This window comes from Maniola jurtina, chromosome 2 (genome assembly GCF_905333055.1).
Source record: "Maniola jurtina chromosome 2, ilManJurt1.1, whole genome shotgun sequence".
NCBI classification, from domain to species: domain Eukaryota; kingdom Metazoa; phylum Arthropoda; class Insecta; order Lepidoptera; family Nymphalidae; genus Maniola; species Maniola jurtina.
Window position 1 is genome coordinate 9,164,326 of NC_060030.1, and position 23,599 is coordinate 9,187,924.

At 36.4% G+C, this 23,599-nt stretch overlaps 2 protein-coding genes across 9 annotated transcripts; one reads left to right on the forward strand and one right to left on the reverse strand.

Moving 5' to 3' along the window:
* Positions 1-3,584: 3,584 nt before the first annotated feature.
* Positions 3,585-5,206, reverse strand: LOC123873132 (ras-related protein Rap-2c). The gene has a single exon (XM_045917848.1). The coding sequence runs from the start codon at positions 4,846-4,848 to the stop codon at positions 4,303-4,305; it is 546 nt and encodes a 181-aa protein (XP_045773804.1). The 5' UTR covers positions 4,849-5,206; the 3' UTR covers positions 3,585-4,302.
* A 1,551-nt stretch (positions 5,207-6,757) lies between these two features.
* Positions 6,758-17,474, forward strand: LOC123873000 (phospholipid scramblase 2). 8 transcript variants are annotated; one of them, XM_045917654.1, is made up of 7 exons: positions 6,758-6,891; positions 9,543-9,859; positions 13,300-13,565; positions 14,353-14,393; positions 14,598-16,005; positions 16,663-16,824; positions 17,413-17,474. In XM_045917654.1, the coding sequence occupies exons 2-7, from the start codon at positions 9,547-9,549 to the stop codon at positions 17,470-17,472; spliced, it is 2,250 nt and encodes a 749-aa protein (XP_045773610.1). In that variant the 5' UTR covers positions 6,758-6,891; positions 9,543-9,546; the 3' UTR covers positions 17,473-17,474. The 8 variants fall into 8 exon arrangements, with proteins under 8 accessions (XP_045773610.1, XP_045773601.1, XP_045773653.1 ...); XM_045917645.1 differs by lacking the exon at positions 6,758-6,891 and adding an exon at positions 7,034-7,811; XM_045917658.1 differs by lacking the exon at positions 6,758-6,891 and adding an exon at positions 7,823-7,895.
* The last annotated feature ends 6,125 nt before the right edge of the window (positions 17,475-23,599 follow it).

Consider the following 23,599-nt stretch of genomic DNA (forward strand, 5'->3'; position numbering starts at 1 on the left):
CACGAAAAGTATTGAGTACAGACGTGATTTAAATACAAAGGAGATTTTAGATAAGGATACGTTAATTTTTATATGGTTCCGTACCCAATATTTCAAAATTCCGTATGGTGCCCAACGGAACCCTATTATTAGGCCTCCGCTGTCCATCCGTCTGTCTATCTTTCAGCTGTATTTCATGAACTGTTATAATAGAAGAGTTAAAATTTTCAGTTTTTTGTTCTCATTTCTATTACCACTAGATATAATTAACAACAGACGATATTTTTTCCTTTTGAGGTACTAGTTGAGCTGCCCTGATTTCCTTACCTATTCCATAGGTAAATATGAAATACATAAATTATACTTAAAACAATTTACAATACATATACATACATCTATACTAATAAATAAAATTGGAGTGTCTGTCTGTAATTTCGAAATAACTACCTCATATTAAGCTCATATGGTTATTTGAACGATACCATAACTGAATCACACGTTTTTACAATTTTTGTCTGTCTGTCTGTCTGTCTGTTTGAAAAGGCTAATCTCTGGAACGGCTGAACCGATTTTGACAGGACTTTCACAGGCAAGTAGAGGATTGACCAGGGCGTAAAATAGGCTACTTTTTTAACCGACTTTCAAAAAGGGAGTTGTGTTTTTCTACCTATGTACACCGAAATCTCCGAGATTTCTGAACCGATTTGCGTCATTTCTTTTTTAATCGATAGAGGAACTTTGCGACATTGTTTCATAAAAAATTTGGAGTCCAACTCCTCAATCCTGATGCTGCAGGGGATCTGACCAATCCACGCGGGCGAAGCTGCGGGCATCAGCTAGTATTATATAAAACCTCTCTCATGAAATCTGAATGATAATAATTAATTAATGAAACCCCTATGAAATTTTACTTGTACCCATGTACAATTTTTTTACTGAACCTGTTACAGTAGTTAAAGAATAAAATTTTTTTTTGAGTGTGGGTAAAACACTATCATAAAAATTATAAATAGGAATAAAAATGTCTGTACATATTATATTATATTTATATAGGTATTATTGTTAATTTATTGATTGAGCTATGGTTCTTTGATTCTTGGTTCTCCTTTATAATACGGAATTCTGGTTACCAAAACCAGAAACTATTTTTTTAAAGAGAAAATCATATAATATTATTAATCAACTAGCTTAATTTGCCTGCAACTGTGTTCTCGTTTATCATTTATAATAGCCTAAATAACTCTACAATAATGCTCTATCTATCAGTGAAAAAATTTTCAGAATTGGATTATAAGTTCTGGACATTGGTTCTGGATTTTAAACTCACAGAAGACTATCATTCTCTTCTTATTTTTTTTATCAAATTCAAAATATTTTTATTCAATTAAACTTTTACAAGTGCTTTTGAATCGTCAAAATAATCTAACACTGGTTCGGAATGCCGTTCCTACCGAGAACAACCAGCAAGAAACTCGGCGGTTGCTCTTTTCAAGTATTCAATTTACAATAATATGCCTTATATTATCATATCAGTATTGCCTATGGGTGTTTATTTAAATTAATGTAGTAAATATGTAAATTGAACAAATTGTTGATGAATCACAATTTTTTTTATGAATGAATTCTGTTGATGTTAAGTAATATCTAGCAAGTAGGTAAATATTTTGAAATCATGGGTAGGCATGTAAGAAGATGGAAAGTAATATGACTTATACTGATTACTCAATGACTCAAGGTTTTCCCTATTGGAATGAATTGTTAATGGAATTTCCGTCACATAAAAGTGTTGTGTTTACTTAAAATTAAGTTTCAGTCAAAATGAGATGGATTTATGCCAGCGATATAACACCCTCTCTTTTTATCAGTATTTTATGTCTAAGCAAAGTCAAAGTCCATTCGGTAAATGTCAGCTTAGATATAGCTGTCTGCTGTACAGGGGTAATAATTTGATAAATGTGTCAGTCAGTCAGTTTCTCCTTTTATTATAATACTAGGATGATTCCCATGTGGATTTTGTTATAATTTTTCAAAATCTTTTCTTAGTGCATGTCATTATCAGGATCATTTTGCCTGTCTGTCTGTAATGTCTGTCAAGAAAACCTATAGGGTATTTCCCATTGACCTAGAAACTTAAAATTTGGCAGGTAGGTAGGTCTTATAGCACAAGTAAAGGAATAAATCCGAATACCGTGAATTTGTGGTTGCATCACAAAAAAATAATTAAAATGTGTTTCAATTTTCAAAATACCAAGTGGGGTATCATATAGAAGGGCTTTACCTGTACATTCTAAAACAGATTTTTATTTATTTTTATGCATAATAGTTTTTGATTTATCCAGCAATATGTCGGAAAAAATACCTGAGTATGGAACCCTTCAGTGCGATCCTTCCATACTACAACATTTTGCTGGATAAATTAAAAACTATTACGCTAAAAATTAATAAAAATTTGTTTTAGAATGTACAGGCCTTTTCACATGACATCCCACTGGGTATAGTTAATAGTTTTCTTAATATGAAAATTGAAAATACTAATAATATTTATTTATTTGTCAAATCATGAACACATTTTAATTTTTTTTTTTTGTGATGTAACCACAAATTCACTGTTGTTTTCTTTACTTGTGTTAAAAGACCTACCTACCTGCTAAATGTCTTGATTCTAAATCAACAAGTACCCTATAGGTTTCCTTGATGGACACGACCAACAGACAGACACATAGACGACAAGACAGATGACAACAAAGTGATCCTATAAGGGTTCCAATCTTCCCATTTGAGGTATGGAACCCTAAAAATTGCATTTGATTGAGAAACTCTCACTTTTTTTAAAAAAGTAAACAAAATTAACTCTAAAATTTCAAAACTACAAGGTGGCTGATATGCGCAAAGGTACTGATTCTGATCACAATTTAAAGTATTTGCACCTTTTTCTTACTTATGTAATATGAAAAGGACAACCACAGTTTGACAGTTTTAAATATAATTTTTAATTTATAAAATTCAGAAGTTAAATCATGAAGTTTAACAGTTTTTAATTTAATTTAAAACTGTCAAATTTTGTGGGTCCAATCTTCATCATAGTGTGCACTAAAAAGTGTCTTCAATTTTAAAATTCATGTTCTGTCCTTTTATACCAATATTAAAAAGAAAAAGATGCAGATTTAGAGTAAACTTGGTATAGAGAAAACATGAGAATCAACACCAATCTCTTAACTAAAATGACAGGTCTAAATCACTCAAAATAATATCACTTTTATGAGGCAGAAAGGGATAACATTAGATTCAGATCTGTAAATTTACTATAGGGATTGAGCAGCAGTGTACCATGTAGGTACAACAGAATTAGGCACAATATCCCACACTACAAAATATAAGCAAAGCCAATATTTTCAAGTACTCTAGAAAAACTTAAAATGTCTTATAAATAAAAATTGTTTATTTTGTACCAGCATTATAATCATAAGTCATTTTGTATGCAATTTTCAATTTAGGCTAAGAATGGTTGTGGTACAAAGTGAAACAAGTTTTATTTATGACACTGCAAGTGAGTAATGTAATGTAAATATGTGGTTACCTTGGTTTCTGATGAATAAAACTTCCTGTTAATCTCCCACTTAAAACTTTTATTATAGATACTTTGTTATATGTATTATCACAAATCCTGGTAGACTTTAAAACACAATCACGCAACTGACAATTCTTTGTCTGTATTTCCTTGATTACTGATTCTCATATATAAACATAATTTACACAATAAAACACAATCTGCATGACTTAGGTGTAAACTCTTACTCATCGCACTTCACTCTACACAATCATATAAGATTATTGCATATTTGGATGGCTTCTTATTCTCTAAAACCGTCCTTGTCCTTCCACAACATTAATCTCATGAAATTATATACAAAGTTTACTAATATTACTTTACATTATATATGTTACTGTCGTCGATATAAAACTTGATACAACTTTCGACTCATCGTCGACTTCTGAGACTGAAGTTAACTTAATCACGATCTTTACACAAAGCTAAAGATAACATGTTCTGATCTGAAATGATGTTCCTTTATTCTGTAATAACTGTTACTGCGGGAGTATCTACCAGTACTAAAGTATGAAAATATAAGATAAAGCACCTCGATTGGACAATGGTATGTATCAAAGATATTAACAACGTGATATGACGCGCATGCGACCGCCGAGGGTCCGGCGTCGCGGCCGGCGCCCGGCCCGCCGGAGCGGCGGCCTCGGCCGAGCGGGGCACTCCCGCCTGGCCCTTGCAGTCTTACGAGAAATAAATGCCACATTACACACTAAACATTAAAGCACTGTACAACAACAATAAGTTTTCTTTTCCTTCTCAGGACTAACGTTCATTTCGCGCACGATTTCCGCGAACATTTCGTTGACGTTGGTGCGGCTCTTGGCCGACACCTCCACGAAGGGGCAGCCCCACATCTGCGCGAGCGCCGAGCCCTCGGCCTGCGACACCTCGCGCTGGTGCTCCAGGTCGGCCTTGTTGCCCACCAGCAGGATGGGCACGCGCTCCGACCCCTTCACGCGCGTTATCAATTCCTTCATGGGCTTGATGTCTTGGAACGTTTGATGGTTCGTTAATGAATATACAACTACGAAGCCTTGGCCATTCTTTATATACAAATCCCGCATAGACGCAAATTGTTCTGTGCCGGCAGTATCCAATATTTCTAATACGCATGGGGAATTATCCACTTCTATTTCTTTCCTATAGAAATCTTCTATGGTGGGGTCATATTTTTCCATAAAACATCCGGACACAAACTGCACTGTCAGAGCACTCTTCCCGACCCCACCCGAGCCCAGCACCACCACTTTGAATTCGCGCATTATTGTGCTGTTGAAATCACACTTGCCAGTCTTCTATAAACGTTTCGGAAACGTATTCTCACTTTGTGCTATAAAAATGTCATTGCTATGTTGGTTTATGACTCACTCGGATGCGATCACTGAGGGACGTCCACATAAAGAAAAGATAACTAAATGGTAAACAGCGACGCCATTTTAGTTAGATGAGTGGCAAAACAACTTTGATTGCATCGCGGGGCTCTACTATTCACTTTACACTCGATAGTTCAAACGCGGAAGCAACATCTATTCAACTGACTCGCTCTTTGCTGGAGACTGGAATTGGCACCACCAGCAGCAGGTTGGTCAATGCACTCGATTGCAATAATTTGATTGGAGAATGGGAGTTTCGTTCACCGGATGCTAGTGTTGCAAACGTAAAACTATCTAATACCTCAAATAACAAAAATATAAAGAAGCACAAACTCCTTACGTTGATATACACAATATTAAATTATTGTGATGCGTGCAGGTTCAGTGGAAAAATTGGCTCGAATTTCATGCACTAGGTGCCATATAAAAAAAGTGTGATATATACATATGCGAGTCAAACTTGCGCACCCTGGGTACCATACTACAGAAGAAGCGAAACAATAAAAATCACTTAACTAATGTCAACGAAACGCCAAACTAACTTTGATTGTAAGGTTTGTTGTTAGTATAAGAAACTATGATAACTGTTAGAGCATTGGTTTTATCCTGATTATACATAAACTTCTTTTGGCCATAATATTTTTTTCAGATTTTTCGATTGGTAAACTTCAGAGATTCAGAGATTCCAAATTTCAGCCAAATCAGTTCAGTAATTATTGTGGCAAGAAATACCTAGCTACAAACATCCAAATTTTCACATTTATAATTTTATTAAATTTTTCAGATTTCATCCGGATTTTGACAAAATAGGTTAAACAGAATAGGGTTAGCTCATTCCTCAAAAGTTTTTTTAAGTAAAACGAAAGCTGCAGATTACAGCAACTTTAATTTTAAATTAGAGACAATTTCATTCCTATTTTATTACTTTAAAAAAGTAGGTATAAGTACAAACATTTTAACAGTATTTGAATAAAAAAGAAAAATAATATATAAATTGAGAACAAACTCACCATTAAAAACTTATATTTACAAAAAGACCAAATGGTCAATATAATGGCTATTGTGCCCAATAAACTGGCACTATTATCCCGTTTTAAGGGCTAAATAAATGTCAGCTCTTCGATCAAATTAAATTAAAGACAATAACTATAGCATTATTTTATTAAAAATAAAAATCAAAAGAAAAACCGACTTCAAACTTAACTTCGATCTGAAGTCGGTTTTTTTTCTTGAATTTTTGACGTGACAACGTCTTATAATTTTTTTTTTTTCGAGTGGCCTCACTGTACCTAAATTGTTTACTAAGGGCCCACCTGCAAAATATACTCTTTCAAACAAAAAAATCCAAATCGGTCCAGGTGTCTTTAACTTTGTCGGGGATCATACATAAAAAATAAAAAAAATAAAAAGAGATTCCGACGAATTGAGAATCTCCTCCTTTTTTGAAGTCGGTTAAAAATTAAACTATTCAAAAGATCCTAAATAAAGGGTAAATATAAAGAATGGTAACATTGTACCGGAAAGAACTTAACTTTCTAGGTTGTCTACATTGAAATCCGTTCAGAAAATTAATAAATCTTATGTGCTAAACATGAAGTTAGATACCTATTGTGAATCTCGGTATCACTAGTTAATGTTTTGAACACGTAAAAAGTGTTTCTGTTACTATTTATTATCTAATTACATTTTAAATAAAATTCAATAGTTAAAAATTTACTTTTACAAAAAATCTAAAATTTCTAGAACAATCAATTCTAGACGAAAACTTTTCTTTTTTTATTTATGGAAGTTTTTTGGCTCTGGATTCTAATAGTTTTGTCTCTTAACAATCCCATTATTCCGATGTACATATTTATAAAATCGACACGGTCTGCAAGGAAGAACAACATCGAACATAACTATTTTTATTGGTGATTTTAAATTACGATCGGAGTAAGTATAAATACCACAATAATAAATTATTGTCACTGATATTTTGTACTCAAAGGCCTATAGGCCAGACTGGTGCCAGAATTTTTTTTTTTTTTTTAAATTGCGGCTGATTTCTGATCAAATTCAATTCTTTGCTTTGTAGGGTTCCGTAGTAAACAAACCGCTTGATTGCATTGTTGTGGGAAATGAAATTGATGAAATTCGGTGATGTACTATGTTACGAAAAAGCACGAATGATCCCGATTCTTCAATAGCAAAGTATTCCTTTGGGAGTTCTCTACTTTTTAACCGACGCGGACGCGACGTCCAAAAAGGGAGTGGTTTTCAATTTGGCCCGTTTTTATAATGTTTTTTCAAAGTTCCTGGACTAATTTTTAAGTTTTTCTTAATTGACACAGGAATTGTCATAATAAAGCTTATCGTGAATTATTATTCAAGTAGGCACACTGATGATGCATGGATACAGCACTTCCAAACTATTCAGGATCTGCTAATGGTGCAATATTATTTGAGAACCAAGCGAATTTCTTAGACATTTCTTTTATATAAAACTACCATTTAAAAAATAATGACCGCCAAAATTTTTAACAACTGAATTAGCTACGGAACCCTACCTAGCGTGTTCAGGCACACACCTGACCGGTTTTTTTTTACATTTTATTTTATTTACGTCATCTGGTCGATCGTGGACGGACAAGACGTTTTTAGAATTTTAAGTTTCTCTAGCACAATTAGGTCTTATTCACAATCACTAAAGTTACTAGAATCTCTAAAGTTAACAATCGGGTTCTAATCTTTGAAATCAGTGCTGGTTAGGTACATACGAGATTTCATAGCAGTTGTGTAAAGACACTTTCTATAGGTACTTACTTACCGGCGAAATAGTATAACTATCCTTCACCTTCAGTATATTTTTAGTGGTAAGTGTTACTATGATTATATTAATAAATCTTTTGATGTGGTGACAAAATTGAAAAAGATTTGTATCCAAAATCTTATTACACGTAAGTTAGAGGATGCCATAACTAGTGGGGCGTTGTATTCAAGTAAACTTACCGGAAAATTGTGTAAAATAATTCAGTACATAGTTATTTAGGTATTAATTGCGTCCCATAACTTGAGCAGCAAGTAATTTTATTAAATGAAGCAACAAAGCATGTGTACAAACTTAGGAGGTGATATGGGGATATGAAAGTGGCATGATTTTGAACCATGGAACATTTCCTCAAGAAAAAAGTTCTACAAGAACCAAGTTACCACTTTTCAAGCCATGATCCTAATAATATTAAGCTTAAATGTAAAACTCTGCATGTTTGTTACTCCTTCATGCCACAATGACTAAACCAACTTGGCCGAAAGGAATTGCTTGAACCTACCCTGAATTAAAACATGGCTTTATTTATCCTAGTATAAATCAAAGAGTTTCCATGAGATTTTTGGAAAACCTATATGCACACAGACGTCTAGTAGTCATGATCATCATGATTAACCCATCGCCGGCTCACTACAGAGCATGGGTTTCGGCTCAGATTGAGGAGGGTTTTGGCCATAGTCTAACACACTGGCGGAGTGTGAATTGGCAGACTTCACACCTTCGAGAATATTATGGAGAACTCGTAGCTATGCAGGTTTCTTCGCAATGTTGTCCTTTACCTCCAACCTCCGATTAGGAGGTAGACATCCTAACCACTAGGCTATCAAAGCTATTTCAATCATCTAGTTATTCAAAATTATTTTTTTAGTCACTTTCAGTACCTATTTAATTTATTTAAAGGGGCTTATACTTACAACAAAAATATTGATCTACTATTTTTGCCCATGACTTCTTCAGTGAGATATAATTTCTAGTCTAAAGCCCTCTGGGGTAGCTATCTAGCAGTGAAATAATTTTAAAAAAGTCAAATTCAAAAGTCAGAGATTATCTCTGAATACAAACTCAAAAGCTAACAAATACCTCTTTAAATGTCAAAGTATAGTTAGAAAATACTTATAATTATTTTTACTTTCAAGCTTCTAGCTGATAACAATACTAAAAGTTTATTACAATGTTTTTTCAATATTCATTTTGAACTATTGTGAGGTTTTCTGTGAGATCTTCGAGAATCATTGCTTTCTATAGTAAGCTGCTCTAGTGAGTTGCAATAATACAAAATAAACAGGGGTGTCCCTTCTTCTTGATTTCTCTAAATTATATTTAGAGTATCTGCATCTTTTTCTTTCTACTTAATATTTCTAAAAAAGGACAGAACGTGAATTTTACATTTAAAGACAACTAGTGCTCTCTACAAATTTAAACAGGCTCGTGACTGGCAGCTAAAGTCACAAGGTTTGACAGTTCTCAATTAAATTAGGTTTGTCAGTCATTTTCTTATTATATTGGTAAGAAGGAGATGCAAATACTCTAAATTTTAGTTGCATTCAGAATCTGTACCAGTAACTTATTAGCAGGAAATTAATAAATTCTGTACAAGTTCTTTGCATTTAGCTCAATATACCTGTTGAATTTGTCTTCAGTGTCTTTTCTGTGAAAATCGCCAACAAATCAATATGTCATATTGTAAGTGTAATGGAATTTGTGATTAGCTGTTTTATTTTGTCATCTGGGACTAGTGCTAGGTATGTTCTTAATATAAATTGTATTTACTTTTCAGAAAAATGTCGCACAAACCTACACCATATAGCCCGAACTTCCCAGCAAGTCAAGGTTATGGCCCTCCAGAGGAAGAAGCCAAAAAGAATGAAAGTTATCCAATGCATGCGCAAGGAGGCTACCCAGGTCCACCCGGTCCAATGCTACCGCCAGGAGCTCAGCCATTACCTGGCATGCACTCTGGATTCCAGCCAGGATTCCAGCCTGGATTCCAACCTGGATTTGCTCCTGGCTACCCACAACCTCAATCTGGCTACCCACATCCCCAGCCTGGTTACCCTGCACCAGTTGTCCAACAACCAGGCCCGCAAGGTCCAGGTAAGATAAACATTTACACTGGAATTCATAATCAAGATACAAGCTTCTTTAGAGGATGATTCAAATAACATATGGCATATTCAACTGACACATGTTGTTTGAATTGACCTGTGAAGAAGCCCCTATCTTGACTATGAATTCCAGTGTTAATCTGTCACATGTACTGCAAAAACATTTCAACTGTCATGGTAAGAAAAACATTAAAATGTCTTCATAATAATATTATTATGCTTGCAATTTCATCCTGACTTTTTACTAAGTAATAGGTGTACAATGTCAGGTAACAAAATTAGCCACATTATCTGATTTTCATACATTTTCACTGCATTCTTCTTCCTTCTTCTTTGAGGCTGTACAGGCAGTTGAATGCCGTATATCACTTAGACCAGCTCCAAAACTAAGTGATCTCCGGATTTAGAGTTCCATGGTTTTTGCATGCAGCACTTTCCTGACTAGAATTGTAGGTAGGTAGGTCTTATAGCAAAAATAAAGAAAAAAATCCGAAAACCGTGAATTTGTGGTTAAATCACAAAATAAAATAAAATGAGTTCATGAACAAATAATTAATTAGTATTTTTAATTTTCAATGTAAGATAACTATGCCAAGTGGGGTATCATATGAAAGGGCTTTACTTGTACATTCTAAAACAGCTAAACTATACTTCATAGGAATATGTATAGCAGCAGCAGTTGTAATAAATGACAGATGGATAATGATAAGTGACGATGTGGAAGTGACAGTCTAACATGGAAGAGTGTTGACCTGGAAAAAGGAATTTAATAAATTGGCTTCTCCCTATAATAATCCCTATTCTTCTTCATCAGTTTTTCTTTATCATTTCTTAATCAGTCTTTACGCAGCATCGTGCTGAATTTCTTGGCAGTACGAATACGTTTTTGCTTTTAGGGTGGTAATAGTAAATAGCTGCAGAATCAAAACACAAAACGCGTAGGTCGAATAAAAATACTTAAAAAACACGGCAAGCCTCATAATATTCGATTGTGTTAAGTGGGCAGCCGACGGCTTAGTTACGAGGTGAAGGTCAAATCCTCTAATTGTTTCAGCCTAATTGGCTGGCCAGCCTATTCCAATTTAGACCTATTTAAATAGATCCGAACTGCTATGGTTCACATAAATGTGTTACTCTATTAGATTGCATTGTATAGTAACATTATTTCATAATTTTTAAGGAATTTCTATGTATTATAATCATCACCATTATTGTCAACTTATAGACACCCACTGCTAAACATACATAGGTCTCTTGTAGGTACTTCTACACACCACGGTCTTGCGCCGCCTGAATCCAGCGGCGCCCTGGGACTTGTTTAGTGTTGTCTGTCCACATAGAGGGAGGTTTCCAACGCTGCGCTTTCCGTTGTGAGGTTGCCATGTGCGTTAGGGTCTACACCTTGGGACCCCAACGTCTATCGGGTTTTCGTATTATATGCGGTGCCCATTGCCACTTTTGCTTCGCAACCCGTAATAATTGAGCTATGTTGGTTAGTCTGGTTCTCTTACTAATCTCCTCATTGATCTCCACTAGATAACAGGTGATGATAGGTATTAATATAAGATGCTGTTTCAATATCGTTTGAGCTTGCTTAATCGCTGAATAAGGACATGTCGCCTTAGTATTACATTTTAGATTATTATATAAATACTTAAGTGGGTAAGTAAATAAGATGGTCTGGTAATTGTATTGCGTATGCTCTTAGTTGTATCATTGAGTGTTAATGACTCTATGTACTCAGATAAAGATGTTTACTTAGGGTACATTTTAAAAGACCTATTTCTGATAAGTAATGTTAGTGATTGCATTACATAGCTTGTGTGAATCCATCACTGCCCTGTTTACTACAGTTGAAGAGATATTGAATTCTGTTATTTCATTATTAAAAGTGGTGTTGTTTCATTAAAAGTGCATTTGAATAAAATATGAAAATCCTCAAAGATGGAACGAATAATCAATTTGGTACTTTGCATGAGGATATAATATTACATCATGCTAATACAAATGCTATGGAGAGCTCTAAATTAAGGAAGTATTTTAATAATGAATGCACAAAGGTTGTATGTTTAAAAAACAAACGCGTTTATTTGGATACTTTGACAGTAGCGAGCATAAAGAGAACTATTCAGCGATTTTACAGAAAGTTGTTTAGTAATAGTCGAAGTGGATACGAGAGTTTATTATCAGATGAAGAGAGGAGGTTAACTGACATTGTAGACTATAAACGTGTGGTGGAGGGAATATACTAAAACATATTTGTTTTGTGATGGTAACTTTATATGTTGTATGAGTCACTATAAAAATGTAATAGTATTTTTATTTTTGCGTAACTTGGCGTACGTTTTAAATCGTCTAATCATAAATGTTAAACTTTGTGCGAGTCAGACTCGCGCACTGAGGGTTCCGTACTCGGGTATTTCTTCCAAAAATTTGCACGATAAATCAAAAACTATTATACATAAAAATAAATAAAAATCTGTTTTAGAATGTACAAGTAAAGCCCTTTCATATGATACCCCACTTGGCATTGTTATCTTACTTTGAAAATTGAAACACATTTAATTTTTTTTTTTAATGATGGAACCAGATTCGCGTTTTCAGATTTATTCCTGTACTTGTGCTATAAGAGCTACCTACCTGCCAAATGTCATGATTCTAGGACAACGGGAAGTACCCTATAGGTTTTCTTGACATACACGACGGACGGACGGATATACGGACGGACGGACGGACAGACAGACAGACAACAAAGTGAGGGTTCAACAAATAATAAGGGTTCCGTTTTTCCTTTTGAGGTACGGAACCCTAAAAAATAATTTCATTAGGCAAATTGTTACTCTAGGTAAGTAGAGGGAGGAGGTGGAGGGAGTAAAGCCGAAGCGACACAAAGCGATTTTTCATGCTTCACATTCAAGTGAATTGAACTTATCTCTACTATGTACCTAAATAATATAAAAAGTGTGATGCAAAATGAAAAAGAGTAAAGGCGTAGTAAATGTGCGCGTCGAATTGTTATTGTTTTGAGTTTGCTCTTCACAATGTGTATCTAAGTAGATTACGTAGTAAAGATAAAATTCAATTTACTCAGCATTTTTTGAATTAACGGCTTAAGTCATTTCGACTCTACCGCAGTACGCCTTAGTCTAACTGCAACAGCAACTACTAAAACTGACCTGACCAAAACTGTAGCATTGTATTTTGCTTTTTCAATTCAATTTATCAAATAACTAATCAGCCATTTGTAGCATCGCCACATTGAAATTACGATGACGCCACGGACCTTATCCATATCCATATTAGATGTTCATATTATGTTCATATATATGGATAAGTTCATATTAATATCCATATCCATATTGGATATGGATAAGTTAGCCTTTCATGTGAATAGCTACTTAAAAGTTTTTGTTGTTTATCTTGTTCCAGGTGGCTGGATGACTATTCCGCAAGCTCCCACCAATTGTCCTCCAGGTTTGGAATACCTATCTATGATTGACCAGCTGCTCGTGAAGCAGAAAGTGGAGCTACTGGAAGCGTTTGTGGGATTCGAGACCAACAACAAGTACACAGTGAAGAATGCTCTCGGCCAGAAGGTGTACTACGCTGTTGAGGACAACGATTGTTGCACTCGGAATTGTTGCGGCCCCATGCGTCCGTTCGACATGAAAATTATGGATAACTTTAGGAATGAGGTAATGCCAATTTTTATTTTAAGGGCAAACGCAGTGAGGGAATGTGAACCTCCTCCTTTTTTTGTAGTCGGTTAAAAAGAGCACAGAATTGCCATAATATAGTATACTCAACTAATAGTACAACTAAAGGAAAGCGCAAACTAAGCGCGCTAAGAGGCAGCTAGCTTTTGGTACAGAGAAGCTTGCATTTTAAGGAAGAGCATACACTACTGTTGGTCCAGAAAATCAGAGTTCCCACGGGTTTTACAAAAACCTAAATCCATGCGGATGAAGTCGCGGGCATCATTTTATAAATCACAGGGTAAATAATCTAGTATCAAAACTACCTGCGGAAAAACTGCATCAATCTCAATAGTGATTGCCTTTTGTGGCAGTCTTGTTACAACAATGCGTTGTAGCCAATAGTGAGTGAGCTTGAACCAATCAGAGGTGATTGCGACGTGCGTCTTAGCTGTCATTTTACCGTAATCAGTCGATCTACAGCTTCCCGATTGCGTTAGAATGACAGCTACAATGTCACGATCGCAATCACTTCTGATTGGTTGACGCTCGTTTACTATTGGCTACAATGCATTGTTGCAACAAAAATAGCATAAATTTAGCCAATAACAACAATTGCGATTATAACAATGATTGATGCAGGTTTTACGGAATCGAGCTACCGGTAAGGTTATAAAAATAGGAAGTGACATTTTCCGTAGTTTAACAGTTTTTCTAAAAACTCAAAAAAATCATTCTCGGCTTTCGTTAGACAGATTCTAGATGTAGTGCACGCGTCTGATGGCAGGTGATCCACTTGCACCGGCCGCTGGCGTGCGACTCGTGCTGGTGCCCGTGCTGGCTGCAGAGCATGGAGGTGACGGCGCCGCCCGGCACCGTGGTGGGCAGCATCGAGCAGGAGTGGTCGATCTGCAAGCCCTGCTACGTCATCAAGAACGCGGCCGGCGACGTGGTGCTGCGCATCAAGGGCCCCATCTGCACGTATTCCATCTGCGGCGATGTTGAGTTCAATGTAAGTGTTGACTCGTGCTGGTGCCCGTGCTGGCTGCAGAGCATGGAGGTGACGGCGCCGCCCGGCACCGTGGTGGGCAGCATCGAGCAGGAGTGGTCGATCTGCAAGCCCTGCTACGTCATCAAGAACGCGGCCGGCGACGTGGTGCTGCGCATCAAGGGCCCCATCTGCACGTATTCCATCTGCGGCGATGTTGAGTTCAATGTAAGTGTTGACTCGTGCTGGTGCCCGTGCTGGCTGCAGAGCATGGAGGTGACGGCGCCGCCCGGCACCGTGGTGGGCAGCATCGAGCAGGAGTGGTCGATCTGCAAGCCCTGCTACGTCATCAAGAACGCGGCCGGCGACGTGGTGCTGCGCATCAAGGGCCCCATCTGCACGTATTCCATCTGCGGCGATGTTGAGTTCAATGTAAGTGTTGACTCGTGCTGGTGCCCGTGCTGGCTGCAGAGCATGGAGGTGACGGCGCCGCCCGGCACCGTGGTGGGCAGCATCGAGCAGGAGTGGTCGATCTGCAAGCCCTGCTACGTCATCAAGAACGCGGCCGGCGACGTGGTGCTGCGCATCAAGGGCCCCATCTGCACGTATTCCATCTGCGGCGATGTTGAGTTCAATGTAAGTGTTGACTCGTGCTGGTGCCCGTGCTGGCTGCAGAGCATGGAGGTGACGGCGCCGCCCGGCACCGTGGTGGGCAGCATCGAGCAGGAGTGGTCGATCTGCAAGCCCTGCTACGTCATCAAGAACGCGGCCGGCGACGTGGTGCTGCGCATCAAGGGCCCCATCTGCACGTATTCCATCTGCGGCGATGTTGAGTTCAATGTAAGTGTTGACTCGTGCTGGTGCCCGTGCTGGCTGCAGAGCATGGAGGTGACGGCGCCGCCCGGCACCGTGGTGGGCAGCATCGAGCAGGAGTGGTCGATCTGCAAGCCCTGCTACGTCATCAAGAACGCGGCCGGCGACGTGGTGCTGCGCATCAAGGGCCCCATCTGCACGTATTCCATCTGCGGCGATGTTGAGTTCAATGTAAGTGTTGACTCGTGCTGGTGCCCGTGCTGGCTGCAGAGCATGGAGGTGACGGCGCCGCCCGGCACCGTGGTGGGCAGCATCGAGCAGGAGTGGTCGATCTGCAAGCCCTGCTACGTCATCAAGAACGCGGCCGGCGACGTGGTGCTGCGCATCAAGGGCCCCATCTGCACGTATTCCATCTGCGGCGATGTTGAGTTCAATGTAAGTGTTGACTCGTGCTGGTGCCCGTGCTGGCTGCAGAGCATGGAGGTGACGGCGCCGCCCGGCACCGTGGTGGGCAGCATCGAGCAGGAGTGGTCGATCTGCAAGCCCTGCTACGTCATCAAGAACGCGGCCGGCGACGTGGTGCTGCGCATCAAGGGCCCCATCTGCACGTATTCCATCTGCGGCGATGTTGAGTTCAATGTAAGTGTTGACTCGTGCTGGTGCCCGTGCTGGCTGCAGAGCATGGAGGTGACATATGTGTTGGGCATACGATCATCATCTGCTTGACGACGTATCATCAAGAACGTAGGCAGTTTTGTAAGTATTAGTAAAAAATATAAAATTATTATTATCGACATTTATTTTATTAATTAGTAACGGTAACAGATTTAATAATGATACTTGTTTTCTACTAGGTATTGCTTTTTTTTCAAATGGCAACTCTGGTGATACGAAATACTTTTTAGACACAGATACATGAGAATTAATCAAATGATAGTCTATTAATTGTTAAATTATCTAACGAGGGCAAGAGATGTAAAACTAATTTCATATAAAAAACTAACTAATTTAATTGCTATGTTTTGCATAAATCATATTCGTAGACGCCGCTTATAACATTCAGGTAGAATCTTGCCATTGTTCTTTATTGTGATAAATGAATTTTTTTTTTTTGGCAGAACTGCCAAAAAAAATAATTTTCAAATCAGTTCAGAAATTTCAGAGAAATAGTACTAGAAGCACGCGCCGAATTGAGAACTCCTTTTTGGAAGTCTGTTACAAAGATACAGTTCTGAATTCAATTATTATCGAAGCCAGTTAAACTTAAAAAGTGAATAATATAATTAATGTTTAAAGGTATACTCCAGAGATGGCGAGACGAAAGTGGGCAAGATAACTAAGCAGTGGTCGGGGCTCGCCCGCGAGATGTTCACGGACTCCGACTACTTCGGGATAACATTCCCGATGGACTTGGATGTCAGGATAAAGGCAGTTCTGCTTGGAGCGTGCTTCTTGATTGTAAGTATTCACCCTAGCTATTTACTATTACAAGTTTTATCTTTTCTTATAGGCCTGATATTTTACATTACAGAGATAAAAATAATCTGTGCCAGTCTATATTGGTATTTACTTTTAATTAAATGTACATAAAATTATGAAAAATTAACAGCTTATTTTTCGGTGGTTTTTAAAAAAAAATAGATTAGTAGAGAGAGTTTTTATGTTTTATATTTATTTTTATCACATATATATACTATTAATGTGCTCCTATGGTCAATATAATATTATTATACATCAAGGGTTGCTAACGAATATTTTATAGTTTTATTACTCTCCTGTAAGACTTTGACTTACAAACTGTTGAAGTTTTATTGACGTAAATCTAAACAGATATTTTGTTGAGATTTTTTGGAGAAATAATACAGGTCATGTTTGGCTGAAATACTTGCTTGGGTACCAAGAACTTTAGCTAGCCACTGTTTTTTTTTAATCATTTTGTATAACTACCTGTCTTTATGAATTACCTTTCAAAGGTAAGGCTAATATAATATTTTATCAAAAGTGTATCAAAAAATAGGCAATAATGCAAATATTTTTCTCTTACAGGATTTTATGTTCTTCGAGAAATCTGGCAACCAAGAAAGCGACGGTCCTGGAATGCTTTAAAACCATACGCACAGATTATGTTAACACAAAAATGTTACTTATTATACATTAGCATAGTTTGTAAACGAAACAATGTAATTTCTAATAATGGTTGTTCTTTAAGGGTTGCAATCAACATTTACTGTAGTTTTTCTAAACTTTGATAACAGAAAATTTATATTTTGAGCTCTAAAATACCTACTCGTCCAGTAAAATTAGGTCTAAAAACAATTTTCACTGTTTACGTTTGGTATTGGTGCTAATTTGTTTGTCTTTGTACACACATCTCTTTACAGGCCTAAAAAGTAGTGTTAGTCATTTTACCACATTCGCTGTGGAACAGGAAAGCACTACTTTTAGACCTGCCAGTTAGGCATAGAGTTCGACATTTTTATACAAGGTGTAAACAGAACGCTAGTAAAAACTTAGCGTCATTATTACATAATATACTACTTTAACACAATCCAATGCCAATAACCATTTGCCTTATCTTGTAGTTTTAGTGATTTTAGTATTTTTCAAACCCGCATTGTTATAGCGTACAAATCTTTGGTCAATGCTCCTTCTACGACCCGGCATTGACTTCGAGTGGCCTATTTACGGAACGTTTATTAACTCTAGCGTCAGTCAGATGTTTTATTTGCAATATATTGCGAACTTTAAAAAAATACAGGATTGTTATTTTATTTTTCCGTGATTTTCTTGGTGTATCTTATCACTTATCAGTAATCATTAGTACTATTACTTGTCTCAGTTTTTGCTAGCGTCATGGTTACACCCTGTATACACAAATCAACACCATTATTAGGTAAATATGTAATAATATTAATGACAACCTATTCATAATGTTCTGACAAAATTGTTATAAGTTACAACCCTATACGTAGAATTAGAAATCTCATAAACGATATATTATTACCATTTTAGAATTTAGATATTTAACAATAAGTCTTATATAGGAATGTTATGATATACAATATGATATTTACACTTTTTATATAATAAAATTGATTTTTGCAAATTTTTGGATTATATAACCAGCTTTAAACTTACACAGCCTTATATATATTTTTTTGCATTTTGATAGATATAATGATGATATATAGTTATTAATCCTGTTATTAATATATAATATAATCCTGTTTACAGCTTATGAATATTTGTTCTATGATTTACTTTGCGAAAATACTTTATACTCAGATATGATACTTGATTTGGTATTTTTCATTTTTATAAATGTTTTCCCGATGTACTCTAGAATGCGTTCTCATTATGAATTTAAAGTAATTTTAAGTATCTCCTATATTTCTATGATGCTTGAATAGTTTAATAAAGTACACACTAATCTATAAAAGTTTTCTATGACTTAGACTTGCGTTTGTTACTTAAGTTTCTGTTGGGATTTCTTAAAGGAAATCACAATTGTAAGTAAGTAATACTGTATTTTCTTACATTGAAAGAAATGTGTAGAACGATTCTTATGATGTTTAAGTCTTCTATATATCTAATAATAATGTAATTGACCATACTATAATAACATTTCGTTCAAAAATGCACAAAAACTGAATGTGTAATTTTTTTTATGATTCTATTATTATGTAAAGGTATTTCTATATAGAACATAAACCTGCAAAATCAATTTTTTTATGGCCTCCTATATTGGTCATGGCGGGACGTGGTTCCACGAAAGAATCGCTTTATCAGATTGGCCTCGATTGCCACGAGAATCTCCTTCATCCAGAAGATTGCATTTACGTCACTTGCTGCTTCCTACTTGTACGTTTAATTTCGAGTGCATTTTACGTTGCAGACTCAGAATAAGATTATTTTTAACAGTTGATTAATTAATACGTTTGGAAAAAGATGAACACGCTGCGCCGAAAGGCATCTACTCATACATTTTGTACCAGACCCCTCACATTGTCAAAATTTAGTAGGCTTCTTGTTTGCAGATTGAGTGTAACAGAAAGTTTTCTGTCAGACAATTTCTGATATGCGTCCGGCCTTATAATTTTATTATGTATTTTAAAGTTAAACATAATTAAAATTTTAAACAGAGGCCTTAGTGTAGCTTTTCATTGTCTATTTGGAGCACGCTTAACAGAGCTCTCTCCGTCACTTACTCCATACAATCGTAGTTCCCATTTCATTTGAATATTAAGCAACCAAAGTCCATGAAATTTTGCAGACATAGTCTAGAAACTAATATCTGTGTCTGTGGTGTTTTAGATTTTTCTAAAAATATGTAGTTTTAAAATTACAGGGGCTCAAAGATTTGTATTTTTCTTTAAAAAAAGGCCCAACTTTGTGCTCGTTTTTCTAGACAACGAAGCAATTTAATGAAATTTGGAAAAACCACAGACCTAGAAAATTTAATGAATATTATGTAGTAAAAAAATTATCGTTATATATTTTATATTGTTATAATTATGTGGGAACTACGAAAACCAGAAATTACACCCAGAAATCTTGAAAATTTCGTGCTGTCTCGATTTGTGCAAGCGGGGAGGTGAAGTGCGGGGGACGACACGTGAAACTGACAGAAACGGACAGTCTAAACACACGGGCCACATTTAGACTGCACCCGACTCCAAACTTGTCGATAGGTCTAACTAAATACATTTCAACTTGCGTTAGACGTATGCGTTACCTACTCAGACGTTGCCTGTAGATAAAAATAAGTCTCATGTTTGCTGGCAATAGCGCATGCATCAAACCCTGCAAGTTGCAACTCTCTTGCAACCTATTCCTCACGCAATACGCACAGCTTTAATATTATAATTTTTGACAATGTAATGCCATATCACAGGTCACTCTCTGATTTATTGCTAACAATTTACTTCCAAATGCAAAGAAATCTAAGTGTGTTGAATTCACACTGCCCAATACCAGGACCTTAAATGACATAAATTCATTGATAAATAATCATATGTTGAAAATAAAGGAGAACCCCGTGTTTCTCGGTATAATGTTAGATGCAAAGCTTCTATGGAACACCCACATATCAACACTTGATGGTAAACTCAGCTCTGCTGCTTACACTGTTAGAAAAATTCGACAGGTACTGACGTGGAAACTGCAAAAATTGTATATTTTGACTATTTTCACTGTATTATGTCTTACAGACTCTTGCTATGAGATAAAGCGGTAGATATTGAGAAAAAAATGTATTACAGAAAAGGACAGGACGTGCAATTTATAATTTAAAACCGCGCGCTGCCATACATTAAAAATATAAGGAAATAAGTACCTTATCTATTATCTTATAGTAGCTTCTAAACATATTTACAACTAGCTAATGCCCGCAGCTTCGCTCGCGTGGATTTAGGTTTTTAAAAATCCCGATCCTTTCATTTCCCAGAACAAAAGTTGCCTCTCCGTAATAGCCCGTCCCCGGGATGCAACTTGTTTCTGTATCACGTAAGAATATTTAAACGGATTATCCTTTTCAAATCCCGAGGGATCACCAGGATTTAGGAATGCAATTTCTTACAGCATCAGGGTTGAGGTCAACGACAAAGTGTTTACTTGGTATAGATACCTTCAATATCAATTAATAATCGACACTTTTTAACATTCCGGCATTCCGAACCAGTGGTAAATTTTTCTGACCATCCAAAAACACTTTGAAGTTTACCTAAAAGTTTACAGGAATAAAAATTTATCATTGTATTCCATTCCATTTCATTCTATTCCATTCTGTTCAAAGATAAATAGATAATAAAAATATTTGTCACCGAAACAATAATTTACGATACATCGACCAATATCAATTTTACTGATGACAATCTGACTATTACCAAAGTGAACGACTACTATAATATCTATTATATACGACTAACATAATATGTATTATAAATTGTGTGCCGTTTGCATTCTCACTAGGTTCTCATTAAGTTTGTTTTATTTGGTTAAACTTTCTGGCATTTATATTGTTATGACGTTTAATTGGCAAACAGTCTGTTTATTGGCTGAAACTCAAAAATTCAGCCAATCACAACAAAGAAAATATTGTAATAATGATTGATGCAGCTTTCTGTAATTGAAAACAAAATATTTGACATTAACTTGAATGTGACAGTGTTTTCCGAATAGGGTTGCCAGAGGCCCCGTATTTTACTGGTTACCCCGTATGTCAGGATAGAGAAACCGGTAATTATGAAAATAAAATACGGGGCAAATAAAACTAAATATTTTTAGGGTTCCGTAACTCAAAAGCAAAAAAAACTCTTATAGGATCACTTCGTTGTCTATCAGTCTGTCTGTCTTTCCGTCTGTCCGTCTGTCCATCTGTCCTTCTATCCGTCTGTCATGTGTTCATGAACAAATATTAGTATTTTCAATTTTCAAAGTAAGATAACTACATATATCAAGTGGGTTATCATATGAAAGGGCTTTACCTGTTCATTCTAAAACAGATTTTTATTTATTTTTATGCATATTTTTTTTAATGCATAACAGTTTTTGATTTCTCGTGTAAAATGTCGAAAAAAATACCCGAATCGGAACCCTCGGTGCGTGAGTCTGACTCGCACTTGGCTGGCGAAACCGAACACTGACGTTATGTCCAGTAGAAAGAATATTTTCCTTTTGCGGCAATGCGTAGCCGAAACCCACTCGATATTGATCATGGTCGTAGCCAAGGCGGCGGGGCTTGGTTTGAGGATGTTAGCCTTTTTTTATACAAGTTAGCCCGTGACTTTAATCTTTTCTAGTGGTAAGTGATGATGCAGTCTAATTTCTTGGCCGTTAGGGCCATACTAACCATATAACTAGCCATGACCGAAGCCTCCCACCAGACCAGAAATTTAGAAATGGCGACTGCGCCTGGGAAGCCGTCAAAAACCTAAGCCTAAAATAATACTTACACTATTTCTTGCATTTGCTTACCAATTTTTTTTTGGAAATATATCAAACATTTTGCGCTCACTTCACTCGCGCTTTGAATTTGTATTACTTGGTGTAAGCCCCGCAATTTCGTTTGCATGAATTTAGAGTTTTAAAAATTCCGTGGGGGATTTTCCGGGCTAAAAAGTTTATGTCTGGGATGCAAGTTACCTCTGAATAGTAAGTACCAAAATTTTGGTAAAGAAGATGGGCCGTGAAAGGGTAACAAATAGACAGGCAAATAGATATACTGTCGTATTTGTAATATTAGTATGGATAGGGAGCTTTAAAAATAAAATCTTGCTATGGCTAAACTCGTTTCCCTTTCACTTTAATTCTTTCTGTAATTGAACCAAAAACACTTACGCTCACTGCGCTCGCGCTTTTTTATTGTTGTATTTTATCTCACTGTCAAATTGAAAGGCGAAATTCCACTAACCAGGTAATTAGCCCATAAAGTTGAGCGAATGTTTTTTTCCTCATGACAGGATTCAGTTCCGGCCCTGATAAAACCTCTCCCGAAATCGATTCCTGGCTACGGCCATAGTATTGATACTGTGAAGGTGGAATTACAAGTTAAATGTAAATTTAAGTTAAAATGCAAAGATTGTATGCATGAAATGTATAACATTTTGCTTTACAAAACTAGAGTTTTTAAAAGCTATTTAAATAAATAAATCTTTTATTTAAAATCACATTGCAAACACAGTTCACCAATCAAGACACGGCAACATACAGAGAAAAAATACAAAACTTACAAATAAACTGAAATATCTAAATAGGCTTTCCATGCATTTCAGAGAGAACCACCGCCTATTTCTTCAAATACTTCAAATTTTTAAATTTCTTCAAATCTAAACCCCGTATTTTTGATGGTGGTAGCCTGTAAATCAAAAAGAGGCAGGTGGCAACCCTACTTGCCACATGACATTACAGAATGAAAAATTGTTTTCATTACTCGGTAAGCCTACTGCCATAGTTTCACAGAAAGTGTGACGGTAGTTGTGACCTCTGATTGGTCGACTCTCTTTCACTATTTGCTAAAATTGATGATTGCAACAACAATTTTTTCTTTTTTGTAATCAAAAACAGAACACGGACGTCATACAGGTTGACTAATTGCAATCATTTCTGACCGGCTAACATTGTTCCGCTAGTGGCTCAAACTCACTGTCGCAGCAAGAACATGGTAAATTCAGCCAATCACAGCAATTAGAATTGGTTATCACAAATGCACCGATCTAGGAACCGAGAATACACG